We start from the raw sequence: 15,785 nt of genomic DNA, 5'->3' as shown, positions 1-15,785 counted from the left end.
GCATTATACAGCACCAGTTACGTTACTCTCACTAAGCACATAATAACTAAGAGCAGTGCCCAAGCTCACCATCGAGAAGGCATGTGTTCATCAGCGTGTGAAACTGGGACAAGATGGGTGTCTTGCTCAGCAAGCTGAGGGTGGTGAGGAGCAGGTGGTGAGGAGCGTGCCTGAGGAGCTCCCAGTGCCCACCCCGGCTCCGTGCACTCCGGCAGTGCTGGAGAGGGGGAAACCACAGACGACCAGGTTCCATGGGACGGGGTTTACTGTCTCTGTGGAGCATGACCCACGTCCCGGTCAGAGACACACTGGTGATCCACTGCCACTGTGGGCTTCTGGAGCAGAAGGCATGAAGGTGCACAAGAGGAACCCCAGACCAATGAGAGAAATATTAACTGTAGACAGCTCTTATAATATCTCCATAATATTAAATATAATATTAACTCTTACACATCACAATGTCTTCCTTTTGTGTTTCCTGGATTATACATTATCAGTGTCTCATCAGGAGTGGCTGAGTAACAATATTAACAAAAACAATCACAAAAGACACCGTGTTTGTCTCTCGTAATAGGTGGCCACCACCAGTGACTGCCGGAGCAGAGCCAGACCCTCCTGACAAAGCAAAGCCAGCAAGACAAACACACGTTCGTACAAGAGAAGTGTCCTGGGCAGTGTCAGGCAGCACCATCCTGCTCCACCTTTGCTTTGGGGCATTGCATCTTTCTGCTCCCCTGGGGAAGGGTCTTTGGAAGTATTGTCCCAGCCCTGGGGGAAACGGGCACCACCGAGCACGTGTGAGGAGAGACTTTAAATCCCGCAGTAGAAGTCAGGATGATGAACCACACCAGCCACACAGGCAAAGCTCCGTTGTGGAGGAGTTTTGCCATATTCTGCTATATAACCTGTGTGTTGTTTGTAATAAACGAGCATGATCTCTAACCATATTGGTGTACGGTCATGACTCAGGTCAGTCCACAGAAGGGATCCTGCTACACTCCGTTTACAGTCAGAAATACTAAATAGCAGCATCAAAAGTCACGGGCCACATGGCCAAATTACAGAACAATGACCCACATCACACACAGCCAGGAAACCCCTCCACACCTGAACACAACGACCATCGTCAAACACTGACATGACGTAAGGAAAGCGACGTTCTAACACTGTTGATAACACCACAGTTTAAGACTGTGGCAATGCATCAATCTGAGTTTGGAGAGGTCCAAAATACCAACACAGACTTGTTTTGGATCTTCCCAGGTGTTGCTGGGGTTCAGTTCAAGTCCTGGTTTCAAAACTCTTCCCGGGACCGAGAGGCCACAAAAGGGAGACGGGAGCTGACTCAGCAGTGCCCTGGAGCCTCTGCTCTCCTCCCACACTGCTTGCTCTTTGGGGTCAGTTTTGGTTTGGATTAAGGAACGATGCTATGCCATACAGTACACAGCTTCTCATGAGGGGTTAACTTCATTCTCCCCAGCAGTCAGCTGTCTCTTAATTAACTTGCTTTAAAATTTAAAAAAATACTGTTAATAAGAGGTGGATCCAAGCTGGGGACACAAACGTGCCCCAATCTTGGCACTGAAGTCCGAGTCCTACTCTGAAAACTGCCTGCAGCTTCTGCTCCAGCTGTGTTGTGCTCAGTGGGCTGACATCCCATGGCCAAGCGAGTCATTCGGATAAGACACCATTTCCCGGGATATATACACACACATAAATTCTCCGTCTGCTATACGGCAAGAAACGAGGCTCATTTATCAAGAAGTTTATAACGAATAGACCTGAATATACCAAAGATAGGAAACAAAACCAGTCCAGAAATGCTTCAAATTCCTGAATTAGGAACAGATGGGTACACCAGGGTCCGTTATTCCCAGCCGTGGTAGTCTCAGCTTCCTGGATGCTGAAGGACGGCCCCAATGCACCTCGTCAGCAGCATGGCCCATACACCCAACCACGTGTGGCCAACCGTGTGGTCTCAGGCCTGGAAAGAGAGGGTCCGTGTCCAGGCTGCGTGTTACCCAGCTCTGCCCTCCTCCACAGGGCTCTCCCAGGGGCAGATCACCTTCGCAGAGTCCCTGCCAGCTCGGTGGTGGTTGTCCTCTCCCTCCTCAGAGTCCACGGGGTAGATCCGGCTCTCCAAAGGAGCATCCGTTTTTATCTGGAAGAAGCTGTGTTGTGAAATGAAAACTCATCACGCATACGGCACTTTTCGATGTGCTCTCTGAGACAGCAACCGCACTGTTCAAACCCCAAATCCCAAAGCAGAACTCCTGGGTGCCAGCCCGCAGAGATGGGAAACGAAGGAAACGTGCGCTCCCACCCCTCTGAAGCCAAACCGCTGCGTGATGCAGCGCCGGCACGGCCGGAGTGCGGAGTCGGGTGGGCAGCAGCCCTCGGATTTGTGCTTTTGGATTTATAACGTGGACTCATCCGCTTGGTCAGCAGCAGAGGTGGATTGGAAGAGACTGAGGACACGTTACTCTCAGTGAGGGACATGGCCAGGATTTGGTTTCAACAGCGACAGCCTCTCCAGGCAAAAAAATCCCCGTTCTTACACATCCCGCTCCGGAATGACAAACGTTTTGTGACTCTCCCTCAAGATTTCTCCTCCCTTGTTACTTCTGGGTTCCTTCTGACTTTCAAATCATTAAACCAAACCTGAACCAACACAAATATTTGAGTGGTTTCCCAAATTCAGGGATCAAAAGTAAAACCTGGGGGCTTTACACCACAAACAGGAGGTGTAAGCGCAGCAGAGACCAACCACCGGCATGGCCCCTTGCCCGTTTCTCCTCGAAAAACACATCCAATGCAGAAAGCAACGCGAGGAACCGAGGGGAAGACACAGTTTGGGTAGTCACAGGCAGCAATGGTGCCAGCAGCGAGCCCTCCATGGGCAGCCCCGGTGCTCACCTGCTCACCGCTGTGGCGTCCGGCCGCAGCCGCTGCTCCCGCTCGCCCAGCGGCTGCACCTTCCCGTGGGGCACGGCCGGGCACCTGGGCGAGAGCGTGGCGAACACGGGTGAGGTCCAGCAGCCCCTCTTCAGGAACCGGCTGAAGGATGGGGTGGCTGCGTGGGACCCCCCACCACTGGAGGGGAAGGGGCCGGCTCTGGTGCCAGCGTAGGCAGCCGGGCACGGTGCCCGGGAGGTGTGCTGGCACGGCTGCAGGGAGCAAGAGGACAGAGGCTCGGTCAGGCCCTGGGGAGGCACACTGGTCACCAGCTCCCCAGGCTTCGTCAGGAGAAGAAGCCTTCTCCTTCCTTGGAGGAGAAGGGCTGGGTGCTGACGGTGCTGCCAGGACAGAGGGGGCTCAGCGGGGTGGCCGCCGACAGCACCCAGCTGAGCCCAGGATGGTGTCCCCCTCTCCTGCCCCCTTCCCTGTCCTCCCATCGCAGGAGGGCAGAGGTGTCGCAATTTGCCCATGGAAAGCAACAGGGTCATTGCTACCAGCCCCAGCCAGTGCTGACAGATCCAGCCCCACGCCCCCCAGGATGCTGTAGGAGACACCAGCTTGTCTCGTTTCTCACAATGATCGGCTCCAGGCACGGAGGAGTCTGTTATCCCGAGAACGTGATCTTGGTTATGGACAGCACAACCATGTCACGCCCAAAGCACCCATGTGCTGGCTGCTGTGGTGGCCAAGAAATAGGACACTGAGCTCCAAACCCTGATGACTGAGAATACAAGGAGTCACATCTTGTGCTGGGGCCCCCAGTGTCCCCAGCTGGTGCTGCCAAGTCTCCAGCTCAGCTAATTGAGCCCTCAGGACAAGCCTGAGTACAGATTCATCGGCAGAGTGCATGCTGCATGCCAGGGTTCCCCCCAACCCCATTTCCCAAGGACTCACTCCCAGTAGAAATGTCCAAAAAGAAGTGCTGAGAGCAGAAGCACACAGAGAAAATGCACGCATGCATGGCAGAGAGATGACACAGTGAAGAATGAACACACTGAGACAAGACAGAGAAGGACGAACTCGGTTCTTTTTTCATTTTCTACATTTATTTTTATTAGACAGATGAATGCATGGAAGCGATGGCCAAGAAATGAAACAACATACTGCTCTGATTTCCAACAGAAACAATTTCTTGGCTGGCACAAAGTGAAGTTCAGTTTGTACCATGGTCACACTTCGTACCAGGCAACCTTCCTCTTCAGGGAGTGAGCAGCAAGGGCCCGAGGAGCGGTACGCTGGGTCACACTGGCTTATTCAGCCCATAAGCAGAACAGAGCCAGCTTCTGCCTGCAGTGCAGGACTGGTGTTTCACAAGCACAGCGACTCCAGAGCATGCAGCATTAACCCATGGCAGGGGGACAGCAACGCAAAGCTGAGAGGATGAGAAACCAGAGAAAGGCATGGACAGAGGGAACATAAAAAGCCAAGCTGCAGACAAAACAGAAGTAGAATCAGAGGGACTGACTGGAACACACAGATTTGTTATTTATTATTTATACCCTGACTTGATCTTCCACATGTTACTACATACTGGCAATCCCAGCATACTCAGTGCTCCATGTGATACAAACTCTGAAGAGACTGTGGAGCTCATCACATCCAAGTAGCTTTGGACCAACCCTGTCAAGTTCTTGAGTATCCTTCAGTGCTCTTATGTCAAGGTAGGCTGACAGCGCTCAGTACCCGACATAAAAAAGCCTTGTGGGTTTAAGCAAAATTAAAAAAAAAAAAAAATACAGTCTAAGCCTGCTCACCCATACAGTGTTGCAAAATTTGTCACTGCTTCCACTGGGAATAAGCAGAGACTTAGCATGCAGACCTTGACACCAGAGCAAAAGACTCATGCAACTTGGTTTCAATTCCTCTAAGAAGGTTTATCACCATCAGGTTAACAGAGGTCACAAAAATCTCCTGAGCTCAGCTGCAAAGCGAAGGAGCGTAGTTCTGCAGCGACACCAGACCAGACCAGACCATGCAGCCCTGCGAACACACACAGGGAGGGCACGAACCACTGTCCAAAGCTTTTGGGGACACAGCTATCGCCTGACTCTCTCCCTGTTCCCAAGGGGCTGGCCTGCATCCACCCTGGTACCTGAGGGCTCCCTCTCACATCCAGCTTTTTCCATCTCTCATTTCCTGTAAAGTCCTACCAGTAGCAAAAACGGATGGACAATACAAATAGGAGTGAAGAAGCTTCCTGGACCTCAGTGCTTCCCATCCGGTCCCTCTGCTTCTCCTAAATTTTAACAAACAAGGAAGCTTTTCTGACCCCCCCAATTCCCATTACTGGGCTTTGCAGGAATCTTCTCACTTCTGGTAATCGTTGGCCTGGTCCAGACATGTCGGGGTTTCCCAGTAAAGCCTGGAATCTCCCTGAGCTCTTTAGCACTAACATAGTATTTTAGGTTGCCTCATTCTAAAGAGTAAAAGAGACAGAGCAAATGAAAAAAAAAACACTACTTTAAGTTGAAATCAGCTCTTAACCTGATAAAACCTCTACCTTGGTTCTCCCTTGCCTCTGGGCTACAAGCCAGCGACAACTGGAACTACCTCCTGTTAGTTTTTTTTTTTAAGCAATAGAAAATAGAAGTGCAGGAAAAAGACAAGACAAAAGGCAGGAAGGATTTGATAGAAGAATCACAAAGTGATGCGGCTGCATCTCTCCAGCCCTCCTGCAGGCCCTGCACACCCAGCTCATCGCGCGGGGGGAGTCACGGGGAGAGCAGAGCTCTCCGCTGATCATCTCCAACGTGCCAGGGCAGAATTGGGAATGTCATTAAAATTCAAAGGGTCAACTAAACCTTCAGAAACGTTCATCCTACCGTTCTGACAAGAAGTCTCTTCTGCCTGTGGCTCCATTGCACTAGCTGGGAGGTGCAGGATGCTCCATGCACTAGCTGGGAGGTGCAGGATGCTTGAAGTGAGGGGTGCACTCCTCTCAGGGGTGTCCTGGTGCACCCACTGGGAGGGTGCACGCCTCCCTGAGAGGACAGACGCCAGCATGGACACGGTCTGAGGTGGGCCACCTCACCCTGCCCCTGGTGGGGTCATCCATCTCTGCTTCAAGGAAGGCTGATTTGAACTCAAAAGATTGAGACCGCAGAGCTTTACTCTGTCTTGTGCATTCCCAGCTCCTGAAGAGCAGGAGGCAGGGAGAGGCAGCCAGGCTATCCCAACCTCCCGAGGGGCCTCAGGGCAGCCAGAAGGCATCCCCACTCCGAGGTGTGTAGGGAGGGAGCTGGGGCCCTGCATCCCGAGTCCAGCACAGCCAGCAGCCTGGCTCCGGCAGCACTCCCATGCCTGACATGTCTGGCAAGTGGCAACTGCTGCTCCAGAAGCCATGGCAACGTGCAAGAAGCAGGCTGCTGGCAGAACCAGCCTGAGAAACCTAAAGCAGCACTGACACCTTCAGGAAGGGGAGACGAAGCTCAACACCAGCCTCGGCTTGTCTTTTCCCTGCGCTGTGCCCTGCGCGGCTCAGAGCCTACTTGGGAGGTTCCTTATTGAGCTGGCTCCTGCGATCCAGCTTGCTCATGACCTGCGTGATGTCCACAGTCGTGGCGGCTTCTTTGGCTTTGGCCTCTTCCTCCTGCTGCCTCAGGATGACAGGGCTAGGGCTGGAGCGGAGGTGACGGCGTCCGAACGGGAAAGCGGAGCTGGGCAGAGAGTGAGAGAAAGCAGCAGGGTGTTACTGAAAAGTGGAAGGGCATCAAAAACACCCCTGGTAAGCAAACTTGCCAGGAAGGCAAGCTCGGACACAGAGACCCATGTGCCACTGTCACCCTCACAACAACAAAGTGCAAACGCAGACGAGGTGGTTCACAGCAGGACTCGTGACTCAGTGTCACACATCAGCTGCAGAACTGCTAAAAGCCTAAAGGCAGTTCTGGTCCTGGTCCTCGAGGGACTCCAGGGCCAGGAGATGGCCAGTACATTACTCCTTTTGTTGTAAGCATTTGCACATGACTAACACTCGGTGTGAAGCCAAGCAACTGCCACTAGTGGAATTTTTTCTAGTGCCCTCAGTAAGATCAACATAGGGACCAGTATGGGTGTTTCTGGTGTCTTTGATCCCCCAAACACAAACCCCCGACCTGCTTCAGCAAAGCCATTACCAACAGCAGTGGAAACAAGTGTTAAGTCACCTCTAGATGAGGTACTAGGTCTTTGGTTTAATCAGGATGTTGAATATGAAGTGGCCATAACAAGCACTGACAAACATGAAGGCAGTCACCAGGATCAACCAGCATCTGCCAGGCACCTTGTGATGCGTGGCTCAGGGAAAAACGAACCAAACCCCAGGCAAGTCAGCAGGAGGGGTTTTTTCCACTGACTTGAAATGGGCGTTAGGCGAAACAATAGTGTGAAAGTCCATGATTCCTCTTTCTTGCTTGCTAGGTTGACGAGTGGAAGAGGAACAGAGAAAGAAGCACACCACCCAGTCTAGCTCTGCCATTGCATGCTCAGCTTTAAGAAGCAGCAGTTTGAATGGCCTAGATGTGCTACGTGACCTCCACCTTGGTCTAGAAAAGAGTCATTTCAAACCTCCCTCTTCTAGGTCGGTCTACTTTACACCAGCAGTCACTCACAATTCACAGAATCATAGAATGGTTTGGGATGGAAGGGACCTCAAAGATGATCTAGTTCCAATCCCCCTGCCATGGGCAGGGAAACCCTCCACTACACCAGGTTGCCCAAAGCCTCATCCAACCTGGCCTTGAACACTTCCAGGGATGGGGCAGCCACAACTTCTCTGGGCAACCTGTGCCAGTGCCTCACCACCCTCGGAGTGAAAAACTTTTTCCTTATATCCAATCTAAATCTCCCCTCTTTCAGTTTAAAGCCATTACCCCGTGTCCTGTCACTACATGTCCTTGCAAAAAGTCCCTCTCCAGCTGTCCGGTAGCCCCTTTAAGTCCTGGAAGGCTGCAATAAGATCACCCCGGAGCCTTCTCTTCTCCAGGCTGAACAGCTCCAACTCTCTCAGCCTGTCTCCATAGCAGAGGTGTTCCAGCCCTCGGATCATCTTCTTGGGCTCCTCTGGACCTGCTCCAACAGCTCCATGTCCTTGTGTTGGGGACCCCAGAGCTGAACGCAGTATTCCAGGTGGGGTCTCACGAGAGCAGAGCAGAGGGGCAGAATCCCCTCCCTCAACCTGCTGCCCATGCTTCTTTTGATGCAGCCCAGGATACGGTTGGCTTTCTGGGCTGCCATTCAGATGATGTTTGTTCCCACGTGGCTGCCTGTCACCGTCACTTCGTGGGGAGTACGCGGTTCTGTCCAGGCAGAGCCGAGCAGAACCCACGGAGGACACTGTGGTGGCTCTGTGTCATCTCTGGCAGCCAACGTTTTGTGGCCAGGAGTTTTCCCATGCCCAGGACACAGTACTCTCTCCTTCCAGGAAAGGAGCCGTGATTAATTCAACAATCACAGCCTTTCTGAACAGACCCAGCGGGCAAGGCAGCCGAGCAATGGGCAAGTCGATTCTGGCTGCACATGAGCCACTTCCAAAGGGCTCACAAATAAACAGCATAATCAGTCTCAAAGCAAGGCATCTTCTGAGTGAAAAACTCTATTTAATTAAGCAAACATCTAAATCGTAGTAATTTTGCTGCAACTTAGGCTTTTTCTACCCTTGCTACAACAAGAAAAACAAAACCCACAATTACATCCAGTTTCACTTGCCTTTTTTTGACAGTCTCTTGTGGCACAACAGCCTTGGCCAGCATTTCCTTGTATATTGGAGACTTTAAATAGCGGCCATAGGAGTCCTACTAGGAGAAAAAAGAGAGACTGGTAGTTATGGGCTGCAAACACTCTTATTAAAATCACCACCAAATACAGCTGCTCAGGAGCCAGAGTGGCTGGGAACCAGATAATCTCCCCAAGGAGCCCAAGGGACTTTGCATCTTTCAGGCAAATGTAGCTATTTAAACCAATACCCTTTCATCTTGGAGTAAAATTCCCAGGATTTTCCATCTGACAATAAAGCTTCCCAGGTAAGATCCAGACTAAAAGGTCTGAACTGAGCTTAGCCCAGGCCAGTGCTGTCTCACAGTCATTACAGGGTGAAGTGCTCATGTTTCAGGAGCTGAACTTTGCAGTAACTGGTGAAAATCAGTACAGTTCTGCTGCTTTCAGTGTCCATGTGCGTTAGCTGCTGCTCTAGCCCATAATGCTCCTTCCTGCTACCTGTATTTTGTATTGCTCATAACGAGGAGTTACAGGTCATTCGTGGTCACTGTGATCTAATGAAAGCCACGACATACTGCACGCTGACATCAGCCTGCAACAGTCAGACCTAAAAAGGGGTGTCCATCAACAGAACCACAGAAAAATGTGGGAAAAAATTGAGCAAAATTTGAAATGGGCCATATCTGGTTATGCTCGTGGTACAAAATTCCTGCAGTTATATCACAATTGCTACTCCCTTTCCCATTCACCGCTGAAATCCAGTTGGATACAAGCACCTCACCACGGGAATACCTGATGTGGCACCCAAAGTGGTACTAACCAATTGAAGTTAAAAGATCTGTCAAGCTCTGAATGAGCTGGTGACCAAGCTGGTATTAGAAAGTAGGACTTCCAGCAGACACCTGACCTCCACCACCCTGGGGACATGTTGCCTTAAAGGGAAGAAGAAGCAGCAAAATACCAAGGCCTGAACCAGTGCTTGCTTAAGTCAGCAATTTTGAGGGATTTTCAAACAAAGGCCACTTGAAAGTGACAGCTGATAGCATACAAAGGCACAGGAAGGCCCAGAGAACAGGAATTCCCCTAAGGCTTTGGAAACAAACAACAGACCTTTTTCATCAGCATGTAAATATGGGTCTGAGCAGCATCTAAAACATAGCGATGAGGGTGCTTGAGGCCTTTGACCGTGATGCCCATTGTTGTGCCATCGATGTTAATCCAGCGCCTTGCTCCTGGAGCCAGGAAGAGCCTGCAAGGAGGAGGAATCAACAGTGCCATTAACAACTGGAGAATTCCTGGAGATTCCTTGTCTATGCATGAAAGGAAAAGTTCCTTCAGCTCCCCACTACAGTTTGGTGTCCTGATCTTGGGCAGTCAATCTCCTCTTCAACAGCACAACACAAAGTCACTTCCTCTTGCACTGTTAACACACAATATGAACCAAATTTTAGCCCACTGGAAGCAAAAAGGGTCTCACCACTCTCCTCGTGGCAGCCCCAAGACCTTTGTTTTTCCACACCTCTATTGAAATTATGTGCTAAGACCTAAATGTAATAGTGGAGAACAGAAAGGAAAAGTAACTATATAACAAAACAATACTTGTGCTTTCATCTTCAAAAGCTCCTTTCCTACATGGGGACATAGGACAGCCACATTTGATGACAGCTTACACAGAAAAGTCTCAGGAATGAATCATTTGGAGAATGACAATGCGTGGAAGGTGGTGATGGGACTCCTGTACAAAGTTTAAGAACTTTAAGTAGAATTATCATACTCACTTGTAAATTTCTTCTGCTTTTTCTTTGACCTTGGATTGGTCTCCATACTTGAGATCTTCACAGGCTTCCCAGAAACTCAGATTCTCTCCTGTGTAACAAGGACTCAGTCAGCAGAGAGCGAGACTGAGGAAAATACAATCCCATTTATTAACTCCTAAAGGGAATTTGTTTGACTCAGTGTGCGTTGGCCCCAATTCAATCTCTCCGATTCTTACAGCCCCCTTGAAAACCCCCTTGGGGCCGAAGGAGGAAGACAGCATTCCCCTGCTCTCTGCTCAGGGACAAACGACACCTGTAAGAGCGTGTGAATCCAGCCAGCTCCAGCTTGTCCGGGAGCAGTGCCCCCCTGCACAGGGAGTGCCCTGGGCTGTATTTTGTGTCCTGTGCCACTAGATGGTATTGCACGCACTGGCTGCACAGCCACTGCCTCCAAAGTCCCTTCTACTGCCTTTACTTGACCTTCTCACTGTCTCAGCTCACAGCACCCAGGGCAAAAGCAAGGATTCCCACCACTGCTCGGTCTCAGCTGTGCAGTGTCCTGGGCAGTGTCACTGCACAGCTGGGCAGTGTGCTGCGTGGCCTAGGCAGGGGCAAAGAGAGAGACTCCGCAGACCCACCGCTGAACTCCTTCTTCAGGAAGAGCTGGAAGTTCTGCCGACCTTTCGGGTCTCGTATCAGCTCACTGAAATTGAAGGCCCATCGCTCCACACGCATCCTGGTGGGGACTTCCACTCTGCACAGGTTGGGAACAAAAACAGCACTGCCAATTTCATGCAGCCTAATTGGCAGATTAATTAAAACCAAAATGCCCTTTGCTGGAATGCCGAGAGACTTCTCAGCACTCTGTTCTCCAGAACGCTGTAATGAGCTCCCGAAGTCAGCCCACTAAGTAAGGCATAATTAAATAACTTGGTACACAGTGGGATGAGGATTTATCTCGGATTTATGCTGCCCTCACAATGACAGCCCAGCTTTGCCGGAGGTTTGACTCAGTCCCGTTCTGGAGGAGGCACTGGTTTTTGCCCAAAGGTTCGCTTCTCATAAAGGCCTTCTGGGAGGGCATCCTTGGGGGCTGTCTAATGGGATATTATCACTCTAACAAGATTGCTGGTCTCCAATGAGAACCAGTAATATGTTCTTCAAGCCCAGAGATGCCACTGTATAATTAGCAAATACTATCTGCATGGAAAACCAAGAGAAACCTCAGAGGAGGGATGGACCGCCAGTATGTGCCTCCAACCCAAACTCTCTCCTAAGAAAGCAGCCTGAGGTGTGTGCAAAGACCAAGGGCCAGTAGTTGAACCCTGAATTGTTACACCATTGGCAGCAGCTAATTTAGCAAGGTTAACGCTAAACCAAGTGCTCTACCTGAGCGTAAACGGTCCTACAGCATTCCTGTGCTGGTAAAAGTGGACTTCACTCATCCAAGGGGAGGATCAGACCCACTCAGCAGGGGCTGAGTGCACACTCCCATCATCAGTTTAGGACTTTCTGTAATGTTAAGGAAGGCTCCACTTGAAGAAGATAATGCTGGAAGTTCAGCCTGGAGTATTCCCATGAGACAGTTTCTTTATCATGGCTAAGCTATGTCAGAGAGGGAATGCTTCCCTGTTCCTGATCAGAGACCAGATTTCCTGATGAAATCAGTGGTTCCCTTTTCTGATTTCTATCAGCATAAAGGTCAGTGTAAACCACAAGCTGGCAAAAAAATACAAATACATACAGTTTTGCATTGAGATCCCAAAACTCAGGGTCATCTGTTACCCAGGGGTTACTGGGGAGACATCCAGACAGAATAGGATCATTGGAGAGGAACTGCTCAGAATACTTCACGAGCCTGCAAGTAAATCCAACAAAATCAAAATATTAATTTGCAGGCAGAATTGCAGCCAGTCCCATTACAGCCAAATAAATGGTTGCACAGACTACAGATATCTTCAGAGGTGCAGCCCTATCGGCACAGGGATCTGGAACGTGGCCCCTGCCTTACTAGAAAAACGGATTCATTAGCTCAGTTAATCTTTTCCACTTCCCAAAGAGTAATCTCCTGGTTGTCTTCCAAAGCAGTGATTTTTGTCAGTTCAAGTGCAGGGAGATACAGGACTCTCTTCCATCACCTCCTTTTGCCTCTTCATTTCATGGAAGTGGGACTAAGCCCCCAAACAGCTTCTGTCTCCTTCTCCAGCCAACTGGCAAAGGCCTAATCCTGCAACATTTTGTGCCACACATTCCAGAGAGGAAAGGAAAGTGCTGTATTTGCTCAGGGTGGGCTCTCCGCAGCCTTCCCGTGGGGTGCGGGAGAGCCCAGGGAGCGTCGAGGGCACATCCCTGCTTCTCCTTTCCTCTGCTCACCTACCACATGGCTTCTTCCTCTGCAAAGGACTCTGAAGGCTTGGCACAAAGCAAAAATGTCTCTATCCTAGTAGGAACCAGACAAACACTTCTCCTACCTTCTAAACTGGCCGGACTTGTAATCACAACCGATTTCACTAATGTCCTGGAATTTTAGCTTTCTCTTCCCTTTTTCATTCTTGAAAAAAATCACCTGGTTTCTGTGTTTAAAATTCCTTCCAGGCCAAACTGCTTTCATGTGCTCAAAGCTGGGAGCACACTGTCCAAGGACCCGTTGCTAACAGGCACCTTGGCACAGATCCTGCAGTTATACACTGCTGCTGCCCAAAGCACTCCACAGGTTTGGCACAGAAGTGCTCGATTCTATCTTCTCACTGGAAACGCCAAGGCATTCAGCACCTGCATAATTCACTCCAATCCATAAATTCTAATCAAGCTACAAATCTCAATCTGTCAACTCAGGTAACGTTACTCCGTCCTTTTAATGATCAGCGCTTCGCAGCTCCTCCTAAATCAATGCTGCGCTCGGATGCATGCAACACTATCTAGTTGCTGCTCTTATCCTCATCAATAATAATTTGATTTGGACTCAGTCCTGCAGCTGAGATGGAGATCCAAATTTCCTGAGGATTTTTTGATCTAGGTGATGGGCATTATCCACCAGAAGACCAGGACTAATGCGTGAAAAGCTCCACTGCCAAACAGTTAAACACCACAAAATTCCTGGAAGGTAGTCAGGTGTCCTCAGCTTCAGTTCACAGTTTGGAAATTTGAGGCAAGAGAGTTTTAAGTGACCTAGGAGCCAGCGACAGCTGAAATGATCAGAACTTCTAGTGCCTTGCAAGTTGTGGTTCTCAGGAGACCGCACTGCTTCCCAGACTCTTCCTCCCATTTCATTCACCCAGGGAACAGGCCTGAGCACCTTGTTTACCTCAGATTTGATATGAATCTCTGGGTGGCAATGACTATGTAAAGCAGACTGGTGGGATGGACTGCACCTCTAGGCAACTGGCCAGCACTAAGATTCCAGGTAAGAAATGCCTGTGGCAAACAGGCTAATGGCTAATGCTAGGACTGGGAGCTTTGTACTTAATTGGCTTCATCAAGAATCAGATCAGGAAAAATGCCTACTGAGAAGAGGAACTGCTAACAAATTGCTCGGACATTCATGGAGACGTGTGTGTTCCTTCATAATACAGAATAACCAGACACGTCCTGAGCTCTGCCGACTTCTGGTGATCATCGCCATACGCACAAGAACACTCACAGGCTGGAGATCAGGGACAGGAAGGTCAGTCTTGGGATGAGTTAACTGCTGGTTACTCATCCCAAGCAGGAACAGGCATAGGACCGACACACTGCTGCATCCTTGCAAGGCAGCCTCCATGCAGCTGCTTTTCCAGACTGCAGAGCTGTGCTGTGTCCCAAGCACCACAGTCCAGCCCTGACCAGTCTGAATATCTCTTGATTTCAGAAGGAATCTGAACCAAGAGGCTGGTGCTGCTCTACAGACACTCATAGCAAAGGTCTCCTTAGCTCCGAGGGAGCCTCTTCATCATGACTCGGACTCTGATCCCTCCTCTGCCTTGTGCGTCCTGACCCAGACAGCGCAAACAACACTGCGTGTGGCCATCACATCGATTCCCCTGACTGAGTCACCAGCTGCCAGAGCAGATAGCTTAATCATCTCATTAGAGATGAGCGCCGAAGACTAATTAATGTGTGGACAGAAGGAAATCAGGACTTACCCTCCGAGAGAGACAGAAGATTTCACTCTGGACTTCATGATGGCCTGCTGGTAGTACATGATCTGAGAGGGATCAGACATGTGCAGGGTTAGAAGCACGGAGATGTGAAGACAAGGTTGTACAAGGTTGTCTCTATCTGAACCTCAAACATGCTCTCTCCCAGGTAGCAAGGCTAACTACAACAGGAACTGCTTCTTCCCTAATTATTGGATGTCCAAGGAATCAGAGAATCCCTAAACTGTCTGAGTAAAATGGCTGTTTTCACTGAGCTTATTGTAAACGTCAGAAGATCATTTTGCAATGTGCAAGTAATTAAACAGCACTCCCCATGCTATATAGAAATTGGGTAATAGCTCCGAGTCTAGGAACCTACAAATGCTCTGGATGATTTAGCATGTAATTATCATTGATCCTTGGCTGTCTCTACACTGGCGCCACTGGATGTATCTCCTATGATTTCCCCACCACTAATTTTGATCTATTGGATTTTAGCCCTGGTCTCTGTCCTTGCTTGAGCCTTCTCATCACTGAGAGAGCTGCTGGCTGCCCACAGGGGGAGGTGCAGAGGCAGAAAATGTCCTGAAAACACATTGACCAAAAGCTCCATGGGGCAGAGACTCTGCCAGCCAAACCCAGACGTTTTTAAAAAGGCTCATCCCCTGCAAAGGGGGCTGTAAGCCTCCATGCAACACTGATATGAGCAATACATACAGGACGAACACCTAGAAGTGAGGGAAGCACCACTTACCTCTCTTCTATAAATATCCATAGTTTTTTTCTGTAAAATAAAGAAATAAAAATCATTAAATCGGGATGGGTGCTTTCCCTCGCCTTTTCTGAGACATGAAAACACTGTTGCAGGGCTGCCGTTGTGCAGCGCTCTCCAATTAATTCTCATTACAATTAAAATCAAACACAGCAGCTCAGCTAATCAGGGTATCATCAAAGCTAAGAGCATCCACACACCGTAAATCGTTCCATTAGCTGTATTTACTGTTTAGCATTGCTTCTTCCATCACAGGCTGCCTGTATGCCTTCAATTAAGGGGTTATTCTAATGGAGCTAAAATAGATTCGTTTACGAGACACAGATTAGATCATTCAATATTAGCTAAAGGAGACAGGAACCAACACATTGCAAAATATAAACACCACAATTAAAAGCCTCAGAAGCAGTATCTGCTGTGCAAAGGGTGCTTACGTTGTGATTTGAATAACTCAGACTATGTTACATGTCATCCACAAACGAGCAAGCA

At 49.6% G+C, this 15,785-nt stretch overlaps 1 protein-coding gene across 1 annotated transcript in view; it reads right to left on the bottom strand.

Moving 5' to 3' along the window:
* Positions 1–2,017: 2,017 nt before the first annotated feature.
* The window catches only part of RGS9 (regulator of G protein signaling 9), a 33,694-nt gene continuing 19,926 nt past the window's right edge, over positions 2,018–15,785 (bottom strand). Inside the window, exons 10-21 of the mRNA XM_086623862.1 lie at positions 15,279–15,308; positions 14,531–14,592; positions 12,154–12,267; positions 11,048–11,163; positions 10,431–10,518; positions 9,763–9,901; positions 8,644–8,729; positions 6,478–6,614; positions 4,951–4,994; positions 3,533–3,559; positions 2,917–3,167; positions 2,018–2,171 (exon numbers count right to left, since the gene is read on the bottom strand). Coding sequence (XP_086479988.1) covers positions 2,018–2,171; positions 2,917–3,167; positions 3,533–3,559; positions 4,951–4,994; positions 6,478–6,614; positions 8,644–8,729; positions 9,763–9,901; positions 10,431–10,518; positions 11,048–11,163; positions 12,154–12,267; positions 14,531–14,592; positions 15,279–15,308 — 1,248 coding nt within the window. The remainder of the gene's footprint in view (positions 2,172–2,916; positions 3,168–3,532; positions 3,560–4,950; positions 4,995–6,477; positions 6,615–8,643; positions 8,730–9,762; positions 9,902–10,430; positions 10,519–11,047; positions 11,164–12,153; positions 12,268–14,530; positions 14,593–15,278; positions 15,309–15,785) is intronic.

This window comes from Tauraco erythrolophus, chromosome 20 (genome assembly GCF_009769465.1).
Source record: "Tauraco erythrolophus isolate bTauEry1 chromosome 20, bTauEry1.pri, whole genome shotgun sequence".
NCBI lineage: Eukaryota > Metazoa > Chordata > Aves > Musophagiformes > Musophagidae > Tauraco > Tauraco erythrolophus.
Note: the sequence above shows the minus strand (reverse complement) of the source record. Positions and strands in the feature narration are given on the sequence as shown.